General features: G+C 33.4%; 2 protein-coding genes across 7 annotated transcripts in view; one reads left to right on the forward strand and one right to left on the reverse strand.

The window, feature by feature from the left end:
* Positions 1–2020: 2020 nt before the first annotated feature.
* On the forward strand, positions 2021–13116 carry LOC105341374 (monocarboxylate transporter 9). 3 transcript variants are annotated; one of them, XM_011447881.4, is made up of 6 exons: positions 2021–2158; positions 5780–5973; positions 6956–7099; positions 7595–7741; positions 9471–10715; positions 10982–13116. In XM_011447881.4, the coding sequence occupies exons 2-6, from the start codon at positions 5904–5906 to the stop codon at positions 11158–11160; spliced, it is 1785 nt and encodes a 594-aa protein (XP_011446183.3). In that variant the 5' UTR covers positions 2021–2158; positions 5780–5903; the 3' UTR covers positions 11161–13116. The 3 variants fall into 3 exon arrangements, with proteins under 3 accessions (XP_011446183.3, XP_011446186.3, XP_065924520.1); XM_011447884.4 differs by having other exon boundaries at positions 2040–2143; XM_066068448.1 differs by lacking the exons at positions 2021–2158; positions 5780–5973 and having other exon boundaries at positions 6967–7103.
* A 1644-nt stretch (positions 13117–14760) lies between these two features.
* Positions 14761–23997, reverse strand: part of LOC105341373 (chitin synthase chs-2) — a 27133-nt gene continuing 17896 nt past the window's right edge. For all 4 annotated transcript variants that reach the window (XM_034474307.2, XM_066068441.1, XM_034474308.2 and 1 more), the window contains 9 exons: positions 23303–23997; positions 22977–23168; positions 22696–22775; positions 22135–22240; positions 21614–21767; positions 21181–21312; positions 18014–18149; positions 17663–17863; positions 14761–17558 (listed from right to left, as the gene is read on the reverse strand). The exon at positions 23303–23997 is cut by the window's right edge and continues 264 nt beyond it. In XM_034474307.2, coding sequence (XP_034330198.2) covers positions 15826–17558; positions 17663–17863; positions 18014–18149; positions 21181–21312; positions 21614–21767; positions 22135–22240; positions 22696–22775; positions 22977–23168; positions 23303–23997 — 3429 coding nt within the window. In that variant the 3' untranslated portion in view covers positions 14761–15825. The remainder of the gene's footprint in view (positions 17559–17662; positions 17864–18013; positions 18150–21180; positions 21313–21613; positions 21768–22134; positions 22241–22695; positions 22776–22976; positions 23169–23302) is intronic.

Consider the following 23997-nt stretch of genomic DNA (forward strand, 5'->3'; position numbering starts at 1 on the left):
CCATTATTTTGTAATGTTGTGATGTTTGGAGCCAGAAATCTGACATTCTTATATTGACAAAAGATGACAAAATGAATTCCAATATTTGTCCAGATTCCATGTTTCCCATCACGGATAAACATAAACCAGAAAGGGGGTCATTCCTATGACGGATAAAAGGATAAAAATGTAAACGGATTTCCTAACCCATTGCAGTCTTGATAAATGGGAATTAATTTTTAGTTCTCATTCCATGTCTCCTTCATATTTTTTAGCTACTAATTTTTACAACCAAGTTGAAAAAAAGTAATCCAGATACCCCAAATGGTTGTAATTTTAAAATGCATTCATTTCGCTTAATTAAGTGTCAGTTTCTAAGAAATGTATACATGTAAATGTATGAGAATCAACGTGCACGATTACGTTTAAATATTAATTAATACTAATATTTGTTTTCTCTCAAGAACTTGTGTTCGAACCCTTTGTATGTTATATATACAATAAAATATGTTCAAATCAATCCTTTTTTTGTTACATATCAAATAAAAAATGGCTATTCCAATAGTACATGTATTCTTCGTATTTTTAAATATAAAAGGAAACCCTCGTTGATAAAACTGTTTCGAATCAATCGATCTATTCCAACTTTTGTTGTGCACGGGACTTTTTAAAATGCGGCGAATTCAAAATGTAGAGCATATGTTGATCACGGAGGGTGGGGGATAGCAATGAGAAAAAAAATCCTTCTTCAGTTAACAATCACATATCATAGGCGTCGGAACCGGGGGGCTCCATGATTTTGGGAATTACTTTTTTCTTAGCTGCAATAATGTAGCCCTCTCCCGATTTTTTTTTGGGGGGAGAGGGCTACAACTCCATAGGATCTCCGTAATGGTGCAAGTGCGGGAGTGATTCACTCCCGCAACGATTTCGTCTCAAATCGTTTATAAATGACAATAACATTTGCATTTCTTACCTGAACTCAAACGTTGTAGATGTCTATGGCATAAATTAATCCAAAATATCAAGTATAGTCCATATATCGGTTACTTTTCGTGTATGTCAACAACGAAAGTTGAATTTGTCCGCCATGTCTACTGACCTTGACCGGTTTTATTTTGGGACAGCCAATGAGAATTCAGGAGCGGATCTTGAACTGAATATAGGAATTCCCCTATTATAAACATAATTAACGCGGTAAATATGAATTTTCCATTATATACCATTTCCTTAAATGATGTTTTAGTGATATAACGAGGTAAGATCAATTATTTACACTGACATTCACGTTATCAAGCCCATCAAAACTCAAAGCGTACATCCCATAAAATCACGCGAGAACTGTCATGGCTGCTAAAAAAGACGACTGGTAAACATGCTGATGTGTTTTATCTGGTTTTGATTTATATACGATTAATTTGTTCAACCTGAATTAAAAAATCATTTTATCTCAAGGAAGACAAATATAAAATCGATCTTTTCAGACCGAAGTCAGCCGCATTAAAAACTTAATTCTGCACTATTACGGAGATCCTGTGGAATTGTAGCCCTCTCCAGTAAACATCAGATATAAAAAAATCGGAGAGGGCTACATTATTGCAGCTACTTTTTTCTCAATATTTCTGAGGATTAGTGTAGTCCCCCCCCCCCCCCCCAACCACTTTCAATTTGCTTCTGACGCCAGTGCATATCATGGAAGATGGGATCGTATCCGCTCTACACTCTATGACATAATATATAAATAATACACTTGTATTATTTATATAAATGTCATAGAGTGTAGATCGAGCGGATTCCATACGATGCATGCCCCTATGCATAACTCTCTGCTAATCAGCTTATAAAAATACCTCTAATTGATTATAATTATTAAATAATGATAAAATAAAGGCAGTGCTTATAAAAGGTGATACATATTATGTAGCAAAATACAGTTCAAACTTAAAATTTGATAAGTGCGGTACATGAAAATTTTGGTTGAGGTCTAATTAATATCGAATATCGAATAGCCTGTCTGGAACCACACCGGAATTTCGGAAATCACACGGCGAACAGAAATCCTTCTTTACTGTCCATTCCGAATTAAATATCCGGTGTTGGTCTCTTCCGCAGTTGGACTTCGACTAGTTCGATGAATTGGCTTATCGGCGATTCGATAAACATGGTGAATATTTGGCAGGTATTATGAGGCGTGAATAACTTAGCTGATAAGGTTTATGATGATATTGACATAACTAAATGATTTTACATGTAATCACTGAAATAATTAAGAGAAACCAATCTACGTCGGAGCTCAGCGTCGGATACCCACGGCTGATCGCGTCTTTTACTTATCTTAGTATCATAATGATAAGTAAAAGACGCGATCACCCGTGGGTATCTGACGATGGACGGAGCTATACCTACAAACAATAGAATGGTATATATTTAACTTCTGTGTGTAAAAAGAAAATACTAAATAAGTGTTAAATCGAAAGTAGAGCTTGATCGAAGCTTGAATTTCATGGATCTTGCATGCACGTATCAACAGATCTAGACTGGGCAACAGTTTTGCATCTCCTAAAAATCATCGATCAATCGAGTATATTTTTATTAAACAGCTGTTCAAGAGTTTCATAAGCTGAAATACATTGAGGTGCCAAAAGTATGTCAATTTTTTTTTCATTATATATTTCATTAAAAGTCAACGTTTTTCAAGGAATTGTTAAAATAACCCCCTTGACCACTGTTGACCGATTTGTTAAATTAAACCCCTCGACCACTATTGACTGATTTTGGAAATACTTGGATTGATAAATTTATAGAATTTCTATTCAAAAAGACACGCGCAAGCATCAGTTATATACCACGGGCAATTAAATGGAAATTTGCGGTCATTGAGTGGAACCATGTGTTAATAATATTTTTCCAACCTTTAGTTCTTGAGATTTGATATTCACAATCCAGAGTAAGATTTTCTGGCTTGCATATTGCAAAAGATATAAAGTAGAACACTAGGCAAATATCTTCATGTTGTGTTTAAGATAGCATGTTTTACATATATGTCAAAAGGTGCAAATTTAATCTACTTTCATCAATAAAAATTGAATTCTTCAAAATCTGACAAAAAATAACAACAGAAACACTTTTAAATATAAGTCTTGTATTCAATGAAATCCATTGGGAAAATAGAAAAGTTGACATACTTTTGGCATGTTGATATTTTATTTGTTCTCTATTAATAAGACAAGGAATGACAACTCGTGTTATAAGAACTAACATTACTGTACATTTAAGGTGCAAAGTAGCACAGGCAAGCATTGATTTTTTTTAAAATCACATTGCTGTACCAATCTTGTACCTGTTAGTGCATTCTTGTATATTAACTAGTATATATATACATCAACAGAGTAATTTCTCCTCTACATGTATTACTTAAGAAAACCGATTGTGATTCATAGCTCTATTGAAATTAACTGACAGGGATGAAATCTACATGATCTACATGTAATTGTCTTTTTGGGGTTTGTCCTTAACTTCTAAAATAATCAGTTTTATATGATTATAAAATGTAAAGAAATTAAACAGAGATAATATGCTATTGTCTTCAGACGGCAGTTCTTACCAGTTTATCGATTGATGGGAACTTTCAGCAATCTGAGAAAAATCACGAACGGAATGAAATATCATGAAGAAGTCCGACTCGAAATCCCATATAAAAATAACCAGCAGTAAAGTTCTCATTGGTTCAAAATCAATACATTAACCATTAATAAGATAAATTGCTAAAATAACACGGTGAAAAAAATATCATGCGAAATGGTAGCAAATACCATAGTTGACGTCAGTTTATTAAACAAAAACAGATATCCCATGATCTAGATTTTAATTTGGATGTGAATTATTGAGAAATTTCAGAACATTTGTGGAAGGCTTCATGCAGTCCACATATTTAGCCAGGTTGTACCTCAATAGGAGGTTCTATCTCTGGGGATAGTCAGATCTACAGAAGACATAATAAACACCTAGTGACTGAGATAAGAGAGTTAGCAAATAATGAATTGCACTATTCATTATTTTATTAAAAGAATATAGTACATGTATTGTTGCCCTTTTTCTGCACATTAAGCAATTTATCAATTTCATTCAAACCTTTAGGCCTTACATTAGGTAAAAATTGTTGACCTTAGATGAAATTTATATTAATATTCAAATAATACATAAATAGAATTTATTCTCTCAAACCATTATCATACAATGGTACATGAGGTACAATAACATATTTGCATTAAATTGTGATGTCAAGGGTCTAATAAATTATATATAAATTATAATACAACATAGTATTACATGTGCTGGTAAGCATAAGTAAGTAAGAGAAATCAAAGTACTGAAGTTGTGTCGGGAGTTGATTTTATTGATTATTATCAATTTTAAAATCAACGATATGTGATTTTGCCTGGCAAGTAGTTACTAATCTGTATTTGAATTACGCACATTTTTATAATATGAATTATAAAACTTTTCCGACAAGAATTTCGAGAAAACCACATATGAATCATGTTGTGTAATATTTAAAGATAGAATTAATTCCATCAAACTGTGTATCAGTAATCGAAATGTGTCTAAAAATTGTACACGTCTGGATCCAAGCAATACTGAACTCTGGTCTTGTTCAACCAGACGCTCGGCTGTCTCTGTTAATCTCCGACTACCAAGAGAGACTCTGCTTGTCGGAAATTTACGGAGACAGCCGAGCGTCTGGTTGAACGAGACTATATTGAACTCTGGCGTAGGAATACATACAACTATAAAAAAACAATTAAGTTGTTCGTACTATATGAAATCTGACTATTTTCAAGGTATTTATAAATATGTTTCATTTGAAAACAATGGTACAGCATACAGTACACCGAATTTATCCATTAATTTCAAGATCTACGTCTTGTCAGCGGTGATGATTTGTGCTTGGGTCCAAACACTGTTTCACTTTCGGTTTGCCAGAGTAACTGCATAGGAGAGTTGATTAAAATCAACTCCCAAAAAATAGTAATAATACAAAAAGTGGTAGAAAAAAATAGATCATCATATATAAATTGAATACAATGTTTCATTGGTGTTCAATACGCGGGGTGTAATAATAATAATAAATGCTAATATAGTTTAGGCTGGACAGCTTATACCTTGGATACCTTGGGACAAATTGATTTATAATCTTAAACAAACATGTTGGCTCTTCAGTAATCAGTGATTGTGTGTTAACCAGTTACTGCTCGACAAGAGTTAGATAAGAGAGACAATGTCACCTGTGCCAATGAGTCATTTGTTTTATGGATTTGTTATGTTCTAAAAAAAAAGGGGAACTAAATCGAGATATTTTTAATGGATTTCTACTTTAAGGTACATAAAAAATGATGTACATATATATCTTTTTCATCCCCTTACAAGAGATCAATCTGGGTAAATTCTTAAGCATTTGGGAGTTATGCTGAGAAAAGAAAATGCAGGTTTGAGCAAAGGGGCCAAGCCCATGTTAACATTAATCATATATGGTTACATTGAAATGAATGTTAAATTGGGCTTGGCCCCTGTAGTTTTGAGCACAGAAATTATGTCTAAGTCACATCTGTTTTTGCTGTCAGACATAATGCATGTGCATGCCTTTCAGTGGAGTCTTTATTGGTTTAAGCAGTGTAAAAATTTCAAAATAAGACAGGTCAAGACAATTATGGTGCACTTTTTTGGACGTTTTATTGAATACAGAGCTAAGTCTGCTTTAAATATATTTTAAATTAATTTGTGTTCTTTATTTCATTTTCAGACCTGAAATGACTTCTGATACATGGACATAACAAAAACACATGCCCCCCCCCCCCCCCCCCATGTTTAAAGCAATGACCACAGAATTGTTGACTGGCTGATTGTAGACTGAGAAGAGGGGAAACATGGATACAGACAGAACTAGGGAGGAGTTGTACCCCATCGACAGGGGGTGGGCCTGGGTTGTTCTCTTTGGTAAGTGTCCATCATTGAACTGAAAAAAAAATCACTGCCATCATTTTTAGTTGCCTTACGTTCACATTAGCTGTAAACAAGTTGTGGTATTTGGATTAATTAACTTAAACATTTTGATTTGCATAGTGTTTATATATTGAGCTGAATTTTGTGTACTATTTTATATATTCCGGTTAAGCTCAAATAAAGCATCTGCATTCAGGAGTATTGTGAGCTTTAGTATTTTTGAATTTTTTTTACTCTTCTTTGAGTGGAGTTATTCCCCTTTGATAATTCACATACAATAATGCACTAATCTATGGTAAGTCTTGTAAGGAAAGGGTCATTTTACATTGTTATACTTTCATGTTAAATACTGAAATCTGATTGGTTTAATCCGTTATATAACCCTCAGCGTTAGCAACTCATTTGGCAACGTGTAACATTATAGAAATAGTGCCTGTTTGGGAGGGTAACTGTAGAAATTGACACCCTTGAAAACAGGCACTATTTATATAATGTGAACGTATGAAGCAAAATTTTCTTCAGTATTATCTAAGTACTTGTACTTAAAATAGCTAGAGCTGGGGATCTGTTGAATGTTTTGTTATTAGACAAATAAAACAAATTTGAAAGATAAAATTTAATTGCCAATTAAGAGGGCGGGATGGTCATGGCTATTTTTAGGCCTCTTAAATCTCCTTAAACAGAAGAGCTCTGTATAAAGATATAGGGAAATATTACAACAGTTACTTTATTGTTAAAATTTATGGACTTTTTCTTTACTAAATAATATTTTATAGCTTAACAAATCCTTTTAGAAAATTTAAGGTACATCTGATGGTTAACTTGTAGACCACTCAGCCTCCTTAATTGACAGATTTTTTATGGTTCAACATTTGTGACTGCAATATTACACTGTAATGTAAACTTTAGTTACCAAATCAAGTAATTGTATAGTAAATGTTGTATCTGATACAAGCTGTACTTTTTTCTTCCATAGCCTGCTTCTTTGAACAACTGCTGTTGATTGGAACTCATGCATCTTTCGGAATCCTCTTCAATGAGTTCCAGATGGCCTATAGTTCCTCAGCGACCATCATTTCCCTGTCCCTGTCTGTGCAGACTATAGTCCTGAGTCTGCTCTGTAAGTATGTGTTTATATTAGTATTAATGGAACATGTATGTCTCTCAATTTTAACAAGTCTGACATAATAAAACAAATCTAATTCATCATCCTTACTTGCTATCATCACTGATTCTGTAATCTAAAAAGTGGTGTGTTGCAATTAATGTTTGCTAACCCACACTCCCCAAAAATGGATTAAATATTTTATATTACACTTACAAATGATCCTTATTCATTAAAATAAAATTTACAAACTATTATTAGAATACAGCAACATTTTTGCCCAGAAAAGTTTTGAATAAATTGTTAATAAAAAGCAAAAAAAAAACCATACATTTTCCAGAGTTAAAAATCTGACTTTGGAATTGAAGAGTTACTTACCTTGATTTCTGAAGAGAAATTGTTACTAAATGAATAAAAAAGGATATATTTTAAGGTTTCTTTTGACACAGAGAACTTTATGTTTGGTGTGCATTATGCACCATCAGTAATATTAATTTTGATTTTCTCCAGCATTGTTCATATTGAGCATCGGATCCCGTTATCTGTCCAACCGTGTATTTGTGATGATGGGAGGATTGACGTCCTTCGCTGCCTACATGATCAATGCCTTCCTGCCTGACATATCCTATCTGATCCTGTCACAGGGTATCCTTTTTGGTAAGTCTGCTCCTGTTTTTGCTTCAATGATGTTTCAGTTGCTATCTGGAAGTGCATATACATACATAAGATATAACAAAAATTAGAGATTTTAGCCGTATTGTAATGGATGGAATGGAATGCATGTTTAAACTTTCTCAGTATGCTGATGACACATCTATTATTTCTGATGGTTCATCTGAGTCAAAGGATGGTACTCTAAGAGTTTTAGATTATTTCACGGACTTATCTGTACTAATAATTAACTACACAGAACTAAAATGATTGTACATGTTGTATGGGAAGGAAGACATTTTCAAGACATGTATTTCACCATACAAGATGGAAACTGAACTGGAATAACTCAACCTATTTATTGGAAATTAAATTTTCAGTAAATGATTACTCTAGATGAGATGTCTAACCTTCACTAAGAGCCTTAATTGTTGGAAATTTAAACCAATGGAAATTAAGGAAACCCACCCAAATTGGTAGATTTTAATAGTAAAGGTAACATTAAATTTGCCAGAATTAAATCACTTTGTACTCGCTTACCTAACCCTGCCTCTTTTTTAATTTTAAATAAGGAAGTTTACTAATTTTTATAAGGGAGGTAAATAAGATTCTCTAATTAAAGAAAATACTATTATTTCTGGTGGTTTTGAACTTAGAATTTTGGCCATATAGTGAATATAGTAATGAACAGTTTTTAAGCGCAGGTCTTCCTAAACTGCTGCATTGAATTTAGTACAACTTGACGTATACATTTCTGTTACAATGTGCAGAATGATGTTCAAATTACAAGGAAATATGATTCCATTATTTTTTGGAAATTTTGGCCATTTTGAACTTTGAATTTTGGCCTTATATTGAATATTGTAATAAAAAGTGTGTAAGCGCACATCCTCCTAAACTGTTGCATGGAGTTGAGTAAAAGTTTTTAGGACAGGTCAATGTGAGCTTTGATATTATCTTTTTTAGTTTTTAACGGAATAGATGTGCATATTGGCAAGAAGTTTTTTGGGAGTTATGCCCTTTATCAAATTATTTTGTGTATTTAATGCATACCTTGCCATTCACGTGTAACATTGTCAAGTAATAGGGGAGCATTGGGTATGCTTGGTCATTTTTTTGTTCATATCTAATAGGCATGCTTTTCTAGCATGAGAAAAATTCAAAACCGACAGAAAAATAGCAATTCGTAAAGAACAACACAATTTAAAAAAAAAATGCGACATTGGATATAGAACACAAAGGTCGTTGCTTTACTTATATAGGGTATCTGCGTGTCAGTCTTACACTGTGCTTCAACTGTAGACAAGCAATTCTGTTGGTATAAGCCGTTTTCACTTCGATTAAATCTCAATATTCCGTCACACTCTATTAAAAAAGACTGCCGTCAAATGTGGTTAAAGAGTTATGTGGCAAGTTTTTCAATGTTTAAGCTTTGCATTAAAGGGACCTAGACAATATTTGAAATGAAAATTGTATTTTTTGTTTTTAATAGGTAATAATTTTATCAACAACAAAAAGCAACATTTGATTAAAACTTATACCAATACAACACATATGTAAATAGTAACATGCTGTAAGCTTTGTTTACAAAACAAATAATTCTAATCTCTGTAACTCACTCGTAACTTTCAAATTTTAATAAAGCATTAAAAACATCCATAATGACCATTCTAGACATTAAAAATGAAAAAAAAAAATTAGGTGATTTTGATTTATTTTTTTCTTTTATTTTTAGGATTAACCCATGCTTTTGCTCAGGGTCCGGCATTGGTTATTCTCGGAAAATATTTCAAAAAATACAGAGGCCTTGCTACCACTTTGGCCAATGTTGGAGCAAGCTCAGGAATTTTTATTTTCCCGCTGGTTTTGCGGGAGTTGATTGACAGTTATGGATTACAAGGTGCCCTTGTCATACACAGTGGGTTGTTGCTGAATTTCCTGGTGGCTGGAAGTCTTTTAAGACCTCTCTCTTTCTATGACAAACGATCTATGAAACCTGTTGCCAAACATAAGAGAGAAGAAGAAAGTGAAAAATTATTACAAGATCAGAAACCAGTGATTGTAAAAAGTATTGTTTCCGAAAGCCAACCATCTGGTCAACCAGTTTCTAATATTATTGACGACAGTGACAAAGTCCAAGGAACAAATCAGAATTGCCAAAATTCTTTTAAAGATTCCCTTCAGCTGCACCCCATTAATGATTCTCTTGAGTCTTACACTAGGAACAGAACTTTTTCGGATAGTCAAAAAGAACGACCGAAAAATAGAATGACTAATGATCATCTAAAATCAGAAATGTCCCATTCCACAAGGTCTTTAAACAAAGTGCTGGATCGTATGGTAATTAGTGGAGATCTGGCGGTTGCCTCTAGCATAGGGGATATTTCAGGTTCCGTGTACAGTGTGTGTGGTTCAAAGTCTGAAGTACATGTTAAACCAGAGGACCAACACACAAACTCTGTGGAAGAAACTCAGGAGACGAAAGATAGAGTGTTGACTTTTCTGAAAGAACTTATTGGCTTGAAGTGCCTGAAAATTCGTATTTTCCGGATTTGGTTGGTAGTGGCTTTCTTTGGTATACTAGGAGCGGCACAGATAATTACTTATATCCCTCCTCTTGCTGCAGAAAAGGGCGTTGATAAGAGCCAAAGGGTACTTCTTTTAACTATCGTTGGAGCTTCCGATCTCGCTGGAAAATTTGTTCTGACAATCATTACATTCTTTAACATATTTCCAAAAGACATCATGATAGCCGTTTCTTTGTGGATGATAGCTGCCGTTTTTTTCTGTGTACCCGTTTTCACCGACTTCTCCCATTTTGTTGTACTGGCTGCAGTACTAGGATCATGTACTGGGGTTTATTTTGCTCTATTTCCTGCAGTGATGGCTGACTTGGTTGGTCTTGAGAACTTATCTGGCGCCATGGGTCTCACAATGCTAGCACACGGACTCTCCCTTACCATTGGAAATCCGATTCTTGGTAACTATCTAATTTATTAATTAATTTCTATGCAAGTATCCTTTATAGAGATCAATGTTAAGACAAACAGTCCTAACTTATCTTATAAATTCAGCATGTATATGTATTGCAGCGTGTTGTACAAATACGAATAGAAATTCAGAAAAATTGACTTTTTTTCTTTGAAAAAAATACTGATTTCTATGTTTCTGTTTTTCATTTTTACAGAATATTTCTGTTTTTCATAACTTATTAAAGCTATTTCTGTTTACATTATGTTTTGAAAGGTGCCATTAAGGATACTACTGGGTCGTTCGTTGGATCGTTTCTTTACACCGGCGGGTGTACATTCGTGAGTGCCCTAGCCATGACTATTTGCTATCTCTATGGAAAGAAAATAAAACGACATACTCAAAACCGCCATGACGTCATTGAAATCGTCGCAGACGAACCGTGCCAAGGATAAACTTTGATTTGATGGACAAGAAAAATGACCTTACATGTAGCTTGTTTGATTTTTCGGCGAAGGGATTTTTTGTTATTGATTTTTACATATATATAATAAGTTTGTACATTATTTTTGTTATTATACTTTGTAATCATACACGTGTATCAATGACAGTTTGAATCCATTTGATTACTATTTCCTTTTCTTTTCTTCAAAATGTCTGTTTCGAACATTGTTTTTGGGAATTTTAAATTTTTAGACAGAAATAATATTTTTAGGAACTGACAGATATTTGTCATAGAATAACAAACTTAATCCATGACCTCAGGCTGACCATATAATTAATGGTGTCACAACTTTACATGAAGGTTATACATGTTCATTAAAAACAATTTTTTTGGAAAAAATATTCTTGACATTTTTTAACTCATCATAAATATTTGAGAAGCAGAAAACACCAAATCATTCTGCAAGGCATGGTGCTTTGTTTACGTTGAAGTTACACATGTGCTGGAAAGTCAAGCCCGGGGCCTTTTCACCATCTTACGGAAACAACACGCATCAAATTTCAAGCAGACTTCTCATTATTACAAAACCTGTATATTCAAACATATATATTACACATTGTTTTTATCTCATGAAAACACCAGCCTCTGCCGCAGGCAGAAACGTCCGATATTCAGAGGAGAATTTGGAATTATTTGCCTCAGTCATGTAATGCCGTGAACCTAAAGAGAATTAAAACACTGCATATGAAGCATTATTTTTTTTTATTAAGTTCAAGTCCATGACAGCATTGACAGGTGCTTTTTCTCTTCATGACTCCCAATATAAATGACTTACTTTTATACCTCTGTTTAATTTTTTTCACTGGATAGCAATCTTTGTGTGCCATATGCCTATATACATGTAGTTCTGAAATGCGCTTTTGCTTGTTATAAGAAAAAACCCCAATTTAATTGAGTGTCTAAGGTGCTGAACTAATAAATTAACAGTGTTTGGTTTTATATATTGTTTTATCTTGATTTTATATTTGACAGTTTTTCAACAAATCACAACAGTAAGTAACAATCTTTGGATAGTTGTTTAGCAGTGTTGATCATGTTACTTTAATATTCACTTTAACCGGTGATTGAATTCTCTAAGGAATTTGGTAAAACTATTTGAATTATAAAAGTAAAACACGTTTATAGCGAAGACGCTTATAATGAATTGAAAGTATGCGATTTCCATTCTCTACGGGTTAAAAATGTATTGTGAAGCTAATAGATATAAAGAAATATGTTATAACAAAAGAAATAATAATTATTATAATTGCCTGTCTTTGCCTGGTAAAAATTGTTATAATAGTGTTTTACTGTATCTATTTGTTATGAAAACGCGTGGTTTATTTTATCCTAATGAGGAACAAACTATTAATACAATTTATAGTTTATTGCTTAAAACTATTATTAGCGTAATCTTGTTTTACATGCCTGTAACTAATATGTTTTGAGACATTTTACGAGTACACACACCATTTCACATGGAATCAAATATGTCCACAGTTGTTATTGTATAGTGAGTTGTAATTCTTTTTTTTTTTTTTTTTTTGTCAGATTGTGATTTTTTTTTCTTACGGGCCACTCTCTAGGTAACTTGAAAATAGATACACACTGGTTTAATTTTATCACAGAAATAAAACTTAAGAAATTTTAAGGAAAGAATTCAACCATTGACGTACTTATAGTTAAACCGAGAGCTTCCTTGATATTTATGTAAAATATTTTTTGCTGGAATATCTACAAAGTAAATTCAAGTTTAAGTCATCTGAAATTGAATTTTGGTTTTGTATTTGGATGCAACATTCCAATAAATAAATGATAAAAGGTAGTGGAAGAATGGTGTATACAATTTGTTCTCTAGTTTTCTGTGAGGCATGCATACATGTAATCTACGCATCCTCTCTTAATAAAGAATACTACACATGTGACAGTTATTTTTGTGTGAAATTCTTATGCATGCTACATGTACACACCGTTGATATAGGATAAGTAATAAGAAATACATGTACATGTATTAGGCAATTCAACTCAAACGTAAATTTGTAGCATAAAATCATTGAAGTCATTACGCACTATTTAACCTATGGACATTAGACATTTTATCAAACTTCCGAAGGTTATCATGAGAGGGTAGTCATTCATGGCTTACAAAAAAGAACGCACAATGAGTAAAATATTCTTAAACTCATATCTCGTGTAAAGTTACAAAGTTTCACTCAGTGTTTATTTACCGTCTCAATGACAGCATTTACAATTGTTGTTTTTTATTGTCGTTTTGCTGGGCTTTTTTGTTGTTGTTGTAGAAGTGTGATTTTTTACATACCACACATATGTTTTGAGGAAAAAAAGTAAAACTATTATTAAAAACGTTTTTGTGATCGGCTTCGGCCGATCACTGTTGTGTCCATATGAGGCATCCGGCAAATGCTTCCACGTACGCACACATTCCGCTTGCATAAGTAGTTCTTATAAAAACTTGAAGTTTGGTTTAGTATTTACATTTGTATATAACATTTTACTCCGTTTTATTTTAATTCATTTACCTTAAGAGATGCAAACATACATAAAATACAGTTCGACCTGTTAATTCAAGAATGCACATTTTGTCTCACGCGTAAGAATTTCGATCGAAAGATTCATGCATTAATGCAGTTGACTTCGATGAACTGACCTTAATCATAAGAAGATGCTCCTTAAAATGACCTCGATCTATTGATGTTGCATAATAGTTGCTAGGAAGACTGTTTGATTTATAAACAATGTTACGTTATAATGCGACCTCAATAGCAATTTACGATGGCATTCAATGTTTTTCAGTCGCATTAATTTAATACAATTCTTTCTTTGTACACGTGTTAATGCTCTTTGAAGAGCCCTGCCTAGCATTCTTAAGAAGAAGATACATACTAGATAAGGAGTTTACGAACGGCTCTCCCCAAATTTATTTCAAAATTGCATTTGTTGATGGTTAATATTGATGAAATTATGGTGTACAGATTCAAAATATTCTATATTTTGTAAAATTACAGTACTTTTGAAATTATCTTACATCAAACTGATCATGTTGATTGCTTCTAGCTATCAATATATCATTATTGCCGACCATTCCTTTAAAAGGAATACTTGTTTTTCTTTGAAATAAACTTAAAAAAAGAAATAAGATTAAACATGTTTTGTAAGGTAAAATATTTTACAAAATGATACTGTAAATTATGAATTTCGTTTTGGATTATTAGCCAAAAAAGTCGTTGTCAATGCCAGTAAGCATATATTTAAATGATTTGTTACCACTTTACCTTGTAGAAATCAGGACAACATTTGATGCCACGCAAAGCAAGTCCTAATAAATGGGTGCAAACGAGTTTAAGCGCATGCACCTTTTAATTTAAAATAAATTTAATAAAATGTCCTTGTTTGATTAACGCCCAAATTTCATTTTGTATTCATATAAATAGAGTATATTTATTATTATATACAAATATGTTTAGAATATCAAATGATAGAAATAGATTTCCTCCCTTAGAGAGTTTCAGATCAAGCATGTTCAGTATAAATTGAATGAAATCATAACACATTTGTATTATCATGTTTATAAATAAATTTTTGTTACAGTAATTTCAACAAGGCAGTTATTGTATTACTGTTTTTTTTAAGTCAATGGTTAAAGAAATCTGCAATCAGATTTAACATATTACTTCCCTTAGTACTGTTACAATTGTTAAACAAAAATCTTTACAATAAATAATGTGTAAAAAGGTAGGATAAAATGTATTAATTTGTACATTTAATCGTAAAGACAAAGATATATTGCAAAGTAAAAAAAATCATCACAATCTTTGAATGTATTACTTCCCTTAGTACTATAACAATGGTTAGACAAAAATCCTTGCAGTCAATCTTGCGTAAAAAGGTAAGATGCAAATAAATGCATTACACTGTAAATCCTGCCCTCGTTATTTAATGTCTGATGTATAATTTTAGCAAACACGTGTAAATTCATGCAAGAAACGGCAAATTCAATAAGGTAATGTTTAATTTGGTAAATAAATACAAGTTGACTCTTTTTTAATGTAAAGGATAAAATGGGATATGTGACCTCGAAACTGACTGACTGACAACATTGTTGCCGATGAAAGTGGGCATGGTCATAGACTGACCTAGTCATCATTAAGTTAAAACTTAATATTTCCTACAATGGTGATGGGGCATTAGTGCAACTCCAGTTCACGACATCACTATAAACGGAGCTTCAGAAATTTGTTTAAGTATACAATTTAGATTGCATTCCTGTATTTTATATAAAAATATGAAGTTCGTTATAAGTAAAACGTATGCACAAATAAAAAAAAACTGTCAAAATAACCCACCCGCAAAAAAGACTAAAATTAACGACATTCTTTAACGACTTAGTATTTTCTTCTGTTAAATTTTACTAAAGGTATAGGATGTATATCTCGAACTTTTAGTGCAAACACAGTGTTATCGAAATACACACAATGTCAAGTATATCGTAATCAAAATCATTACACCAAGCCACCTCTTTAAAATTAATTTTAACATCTTAAGAATTCAATTTGCAGCATTAAATTGTTATATATTTTGTTATTTCTTGTTAGTGTCTACTTTTAAGGCTCTTTTTTCACTCTAGGATCGCAAACGCTTGATTTTTCAATCCACCTCCCCGTCTGTTCCTGGTATCTAAGGTGTGCTGCTGGTTCAAAGTTTTCCGAACTGTATTACGTAAGTTAAGTGCTTGATTCCTTCGTTTCTCGTATCTGTTTGGTAAATGGTGTCTGGCTGCTGCTCGTTCGTCTGCTGCACGTTTTATCATATCTTCATCTTGGTATATCGCTTCCTCTTCTTTTTCTTCGCTGTCACTAACATTTTCGTCAGACACAGCACATTTAGCTATTTTCCCGATCTCACTTTTGATGTCATGTGTTTTTCGTTGGGTGAGTTTTGTAATCGACAGAATATGTAAGAGTGTTTCATGCCTATGCATCAGCATCCCAATAAACTGTAACAGCAAGAGTATTGTAAATACAACCAGAAAAACAAATCCAAGGGGTTCAATGATTATTGGCGGCCCTGAAGGTTGACTTATTGTAATATTGATAATATGTTTTGCCTCGTTCATTGCCGTCATGGTTGCTAACCACAAAGCGTTGAGAAAAAAGAATCCGAATGCTACTTTATTTCGCAGTTCTGCCAACATCTCCTTGTCATTCTCCTCTTTTTTCTTATCTGATTCTAACGGGTACAAATAATGATGAATCAAACCTTTCCAAAATTTGTCCTCTAGCGGTTCAAGAACAGAAGGTTTTGACTGCAAAACATTTTCTGTTGCCCACGATCGATCGTCAAAACTATTTTCTTTAGATTTTGGTGTTTTCATGCGCCTGCTTTTAAAAAGGGAATTTTTGCCAACTGTCTCATCGACTTCGACTTCGTCTTTTGTCTTATCGAAAATATTTTGTACAGATTCTAAAGATTTAAGGATAACTAGGTTATTCATCCATCGAAAAATTGAAAAGAAAGCCTCTGAGCATGATGCCCCTGCTAAGTTAGATTTTTTGACTTGTTTTATCATCCCACTGATCATCTCCGTGGTTACAAAATCAATTTCATCTTCCGTCTCTTTCTTTTTGGTTTTCTTGCGATCTGGCCCAGAGTGTTCTAATACAGCCGTTTTATTTTCTCTTGTTCCCCATGAAACATTGTTCAAATTGCAAATAGCGTAAATAATTAGGAACAAATATCCTGCTGGTATGCATATGAAATACAGGACGCCCCATAACAGATCTCCAAACTCATGAGGATGAAGAAGCCCAGCAATTATAAATGTCCCCACTAAAATGTAGAAAAACATCCCCGTAGGAGTGTACCATCCCTCGCTAGCGATGGACACAAGAGTCCCCACAAACACCGCCATCATGAGAAGAGAATATATGGCGCTGAGTACCATGGCCCAATTTAGTTGTGTGTCCGTTTTTGCTTTTAGACATATGATAATGAACAAAACAGTCGGTCCGTAAATCAATAAATATGCAAGCCAGGGTGCTACCCCAAATACTGATCCAATGGCCGATTCTAAAGCCAATAGCACAGTAGAAGGACCTAAAACTGATGATAAAAATAAAATGATCTGATAAAAGACGTAAAAGTATGAAATGTTTGGGTTCACTTTTGTCGTGCGGGCATAGCTTTGGAGAAGATCCATGATATTAGCCATCGTAGATGGCATCCAACGCCTTCGTTGGTTAAAGAACTCTTTAAATTCCTCAGGGGCAAATGTAATTGCTTCTGCGGCGGCACAATATTCAATTTTATAACCTTGTTGAAGCATGAGAGTGCAGAGCCAACGATCTTCACCTGATAACAGAACAAGTAAATAAACGTAACAATTCATATAAACAACCATGAGTTGGTAAAATAGAGAACAAAAGGATATTGATTTTAAACACATCAACATTAACCTTGGTCATATTGAAGAAAGTGTCTTGCTTCGGTGGGTAGGGTAGCATATGTTCTCATAACATTATCGTCCATGAGTGCTTTAACACGGAACAGACTGAAACAGCCAGGACTACAGAGAACACAACCAAACATATGCTCGGCGGACTTCTGGAGCCAGTGACCTATGGCGTACTCAAAACGCTGGTACCAGACTACTGGTCCTAAAAAGGATGTTTAATGGTTAGAGATTGTCTGTATAAAGGTTTATAAGACAGATAAAATAAAATAAAATATATCCGCGCTTAATGACAAAAACCCAGCAATTCATGTTTATAAAAAATAACGAGAATAAAAAGCAAGTAATGAGATACCAGATCCTCCTGGTTTGATGCGACCACAAGTGGCTCCAACTTTTGGATTTATCTTCATTCTGTCAATTAGAAGTTGAAGTGCTTCCGGTTGGAAGTCAACATCACCGTCAAGGGCAAGAATGTAAGTGTTTTCAGCCTATATATACACGTACAATAAATATATATCATCAAGTGTTTATTTTTTTACCATGTTTTGTGTGTATTCTTTAAGGAAGACATCACTATTAAGAAATTTTTATCACTGGATGAATTCAATATAATAAAGATTAGAAAACATAGCATTCAGAAATATTCCAGGGAAGCATTCGGTTAAGGTGGTATGGGACACCTCCATGTTGTGATGAATTGTTTACCGAAATAAACAATAAAATTGTAGTCTAATCATATAAGCACATAATGTAGTTTCTTTCTCAATATTATCACCAAACAGCGTAAAGCAGTAGGTAAGAGTGTTTACTATGGATCTGTAAGTCATAAGTTGAATCCTGCTGGGGGTTTTACCTTTTTGATTTCTCCCAAAAACTTCAAAAGCTATTGTTTGGTTAAATAGTTTGAAATTAACATATAATTTTAATGTACATTAATCCACATTAAAATCGACAGATGTGTCATACGACCTTAAAGAATGAGTGACCATAATTTTTGAGATTTCGTCTAAACATAATCAATAACAGAGGTCTAGGGTATCGTAAATTAAATGTATCATATTGTTAAAATGAAAAAAAAAAAAAAAACCAAAACAAACCAGCAAACAAACAAAATACACTATTTAGAAAAAGTGTAAGAACATTAGACACCTCATTAGGCGCAATTAACGGATGGGAGCTCCTGAAACACAAGGTTAAAGATTTCTCGGTGTATTTTGCAAAATACAAATGTAAGACTTTACGTGATAATACAAAACTGTTTGAAAATCAAATCAACTTTTTAGAAACAGGCTGGACTGAACAATTAATATACACTAAAATCACTCGGAAGTTAGATTATATTTGCTTTATGGTGAAAAAATGAAAAAAAGCACATATAAGTACTTAGGTCAAATGGAGGTGAAATGAAAACAAAACAAAGTCTACCATAGTGAAAATTGTTAATGTCTACACAAGTCTATACACCTCTAAAACATTTCGAACGAAAAGACTTACGATTGTTTAGCTACATAGATGTTATGAAAAATAACCACACTGAAAATAGAAACATGTTCCCGTCACACAAAGAATTTAAAGACACTGTATTTCAAATGAAAACAAAGGAAAACCCCCTGGTGTAAATGGTTTATTAGTTCTTCTGTTCAGATATGGGGCCATTATTCTATTCAGCGTTATAGGAAATATATGTTCAGAAGAAATCAAGTACCCAAAACATATCAATAGTCTCTCTTTTATTTAGGAAGGGTAAACGAAACGTACTAGCAAGATACAGATATATAAGTCTCACTCACACTGAATACAAATTTATTGCATTTGTTTTTGCCAAAAAAACTATATGTTTTATCAAGTATATGTAAAAAAAAAAATCAAACGGCTCATATGAAAGGAAGATATATAGGAAACAAACGCTAGCTCCATAGACAATGTGTACGAACGGAGGAAATTCGAGTTGATATCTGCACATTGTTCAAAGAAAATTGTGGACCCGCGTGAAAACGTTCTACTATCCCAGTGATCCTTTGCGGTGCATAGCAACATGGCGGAACAGGAAGCATTTCTAAGGAAAATTCTTACCTGTAAAATCGTATATATTTTTCTCAATTAACCAATAAAAAGTCATTCAAAAACACCAAAGTATGCAACCAATATGCTTACCTAAAAAAACCCTGTACCTATCTGAACTTTTGCTGACATATGACGTCATTTCCTTCCCCGAATTTTTCCGACAATTTACGAAAACTGTCGAGCGCAAAAGAAAGATAAGTATGACGTCACAGTGATTTCCCGCGATACATTTAGAGGTGGATCAAGCATCTGTACTGGATGTTACGTATAGGAAGTATTCAGTATCAGTGTTAACGGTGACTCTGGCTAATTAGTTTTGTTTTGATAATTTTTTTGCTTCGTAAATACACATGCAAGTTCCATATTCTAAATTTACTGCCATATTGATCCAATCATATATTCATACGTTAGGTAGGTGACAAAAAATAATAAAAACAGAAAAGTCCAATTATTATTAGATCTTCGTGCAGCCACGTCATTTTATACTGAATGAATAAATAAAAGAAAAAAATCAAACTGTTAAAATGTCTTCATTGTACATGTATTTGTTATAGTTGCATACGTGGCCAAACCTTTCAATAATATTGGATATCACACACCAGAAAAGGGTGAGGGCACAAGTCTACAACGCTTATATAGCGTACAAAAATTAAAAAGATTAAAAACAAAATTGATGTCACAGAGGAAAATAATTAATACACAGGTAACAAGGAAACAAATGAGAAATAACACAGACACACAATCTTTTGTTTACTGATTTTAAGGATCATTATTAAAAGGTAAAGGAATGTTTAAATCAAAATATTTTAATAAGTCTGTTTAACATTTTATTAATGCTCAGTGGTATCATAGGCGTCGGAACCGGGGGGGGGGGGGGGGTGGCTTAGCCCCCCCGCCACTTTTTTTTTTCAAAGTTAGACCTAACAATTAGGCACATAGCATCATAGAGGGTTCAGTCCCCCTCCCCCCCCCCCCCCCACTTTTTCTCGAAGCAAACATAATTGTTCCTAAATTTACCTTGAAAAGATTGAAATAATGAGAAGTTGGAGTAATAGGTATACTAGCCCCCCCCCCCCCCCCCGCCCCCCCCCCTCCCTGGTCAGGGCAAGTCCACGGGTTGCATTTAACAATGATGACAGATGTGTGGTTCCTTCTGCGCTCGCCCCAACGGTCACACCGTAAAACAGTAAAACATATTAATAAACCTTTTCTTTTTTGCAAAGAGAGATACTAATAGAAGATATGAAACTTAAAAAAATAAAGTTATCATATACACATAGCATATGTTCGACAACATGAAATGTCTTTCATCACAAGTACCCATATTATTTCTTTTTATCATTATAACAATTATTACATGTTTTATTGTTATTTTTATTAGATTTTGTTTATAATCGGTTATTAACAATTGTTGAGAAAAATAAAATTTTATGAAAAAATATATCCTATACATACCTTTTGCTTAACATGTTCACTTAGCAGTTGAAATATTGAAGGTACATCATCAAAGTTGGGATTTGTTAGAGTCGTTGGATCTCTCTCCTTCATCAGAAGTTCATATCCAATAAAGTAGTACATGTACATGATCTAATAAAACAAAACAATATGCTAGCCACTTGCACATCGACACACTGTGGCATGTTATTTCTTTATGAAAAGTAAATAAATAAATAAATAAAATAAAGATCTAAGGATATTATTTACATTTATGATATTCATTGTGTTGTGTTACCTTGTGTTGGTGTTTTTAATATCTGGCCTATTTAATTTTTTTTTTTGGGGGGGAGGGGGGAGATAAGGTTTTTTCTTTGCTCATAATCTATTAACATACTATTTACTTATCATTTGTTCTCTCAAGTGTTAAAGACGTATCATGATTATGAATTACCTGTGACCACCTTTTCTTGTGACGGATTTTATCCTTATCTTTGAGATGAACTATGAGTTTGTTTTCTCCAGGAAGTTCCCATTCCAATCGCCCTCCATAGGGGGTCACATATTTCTTTGGAGGGTGCAACGTAATCTTTCTTTGATAGAACGCACTGGGAAATGAAAAAAATCACTAACCGAATTTCTCTCTAATATAAAATTGTATTTTAGAGTCAAATGTTTTTGGACACAAATGATTGCTTGTTCACAGAATATTAACTTTTTAAAATTTGGATAGGCGTTCCACGTTTGTCTGGGCTTACAAACATTAGCCTTTTTGACTTAATTACGCTTTTAACTGCGGTGTTCTGTTTTTACAAAAAATACTACGAAATTAATAAATTAAGAATAAAGTCCTAAATCAAGGTTATGATATATATTCAAAAACCTTTTTTATTGAGAAACAAAATGTAATGTTTACAAAAATGAAAAATGTTTATCGGTAAATTTGTAGTATCGTTTAATTATATATGTACACACCTTGCTGCTTCATCCACAATTTCCATTAATTGTCTCACGAAGTCGTTTGGTCCTCTTTTGTTTGTAGCGTTATTGGTTTCCATAGCATCGTCAAATGGTATATGCGCTACATGAAAATATATTTCTCAATCAATTATGGGTCTTTTTAATTTGGAGACCTCATATTTTAATGATGATAAACAAAATTGCAAATTCAAAGAATTTCAAAACAAAATGAATTGTTAATTTCTCTAGATAAAAAACGCTTGGCATTAGTCTGAATTGGAGACGTGGTGTTACAGTTATGCATGTATCAATACGTCATTGCATTACTGCGCATGTTTTGTACTTTAGAGGTTACTTTTAATGTTCGTGGTGCATTAGAAGCTATGGTTTTGTATGGAAATACGTGCTTTAAAAAATTCTTCACTTTACTATCGCTTTCAGAAATTTGCAACTATGTGGTAATTTTTCATTTTCTATTTCCATAAATTGTTGATCTTTTCTAAATTCACGGAACATATAAAGTGTTATTTTTAAATGGATGACTCTAAAGTTTGCAATTCATCAAATGGTAAATACCTTCAAATGTATAGTAGTCTTTCTCGTCGTGATGAAGAACGTTCTTGCTGTATTCATACTGAAACTGGTGGTGGTCCAACCTTTAATGGGAAATCGTAAAACAGAGCAATGGGAATATGCAAGATACCATCATTTTATAAGACTTAAAAAGTTATTGTTAGTCTCGCTGTGCGTTCTTAAAGTTAGGAAATATTCATATACAAAGAACATTATTACTTTATTTTTTAACATTGTCTTGAGCTGCCAAAATAATTTCAAATAGAAGAATGCGTTTTGAATACCTAAATATTGATATCAGAATTTGCTTCATTTCGATTCTGTTTTCATGCCACATGGTAGCACAGATATAAACTTTGCTATCTGCTTTGGATATCTCTTCCTTATACTCCTCCTTGGATTGGTTTCTCTTTTTACGACTATGTAACAGCGAAAGATCCACCATAGCGCTACAGTAATGAGGCAACACAAATAACCTGAAAACGAAACGATGTCAATTATTATTATTATTTTTTTTGGAAAATCATCCAACAAAGATTTCATGCAAATGAGTGCAGCCACTTTTTTCAATTCGGTTTTATTCGGTTACAAGTGGTCGAACAACTCTTACTTGTTGGCATATGACAATCGGTCCTCGCGACTTTTGAACCATGCATGTCGACAGATCCAAAACTGGCCTGCCCATCCAATGATGAAAAACGCAAATAACAGCCATTTGTCTTCCGATTTCATTTGTAAGAGGCCGTTAGCAAAAGTTACGTCTGTTTCATTGAATACGACCACTAATAAGACGTACAGCGGGGTAGCAATGGTCAAAGGTAAAGCAAAGCCGAGCCTCTGCATTCGTAGTCTACATGCTAATACTCCGAAATGGGTTGTCAAGAACGCTGCGATAGTGTGGGCCAAGAATGGACCAATGACTAACCAATAAGATATTCCTTCTTCCAGACAAAACACAGTGGTATTTATATTCTTATTCGTTATATTTATTTCAATGCAGTTCAGAGGAAGGGATCCTGTTGTATTTGTCAAATTCATAAACGCATCGTATGTTTCATTGATGCCTCGAATGTCAGGACAGTATAAAGTAGGGAACAGGGCAATCAGTAAAATGATCCTCAAGAAACTAGAACACATGTGCGTTGTCACATATCCTTTGTCAATAACCCGCTTGTCTTTACTGTCTTCTATGAATCTTCTGCACAAGAAGGAGTAGGTTTCAATCCATCTAGCAGACATTAGAACAACAGCTAGTATCACCCACGCAACAAGTTCTCCGTTCTCCAGTTGACGTTTTGTGATTTT

This window comes from Magallana gigas, chromosome 8 (genome assembly GCF_963853765.1).
Source record: "Magallana gigas chromosome 8, xbMagGiga1.1, whole genome shotgun sequence".
Lineage (NCBI taxonomy): Eukaryota > Metazoa > Mollusca > Bivalvia > Ostreida > Ostreidae > Magallana > Magallana gigas.

Excerpts from the sequence above, each read along its gene's own strand:
- LOC105341374 (XM_011447881.4), top strand. The coding sequence starts at position 5,904 with ATGGATACAGACAGAACTAGGGAGGAGTTGTACCCCATCGACAGGGGG. Across the intron at positions 5,974-6,955 it reads GGCCTGGGTTGTTCTCTTTG|CCTGCTTCTTTGAACAACTG; the intron begins GTAAGTGTCCAT and ends TTTCTTCCATAG. Across the intron at positions 7,100-7,594 it reads TATAGTCCTGAGTCTGCTCT|CATTGTTCATATTGAGCATC; the intron begins GTAAGTATGTGT and ends GATTTTCTCCAG.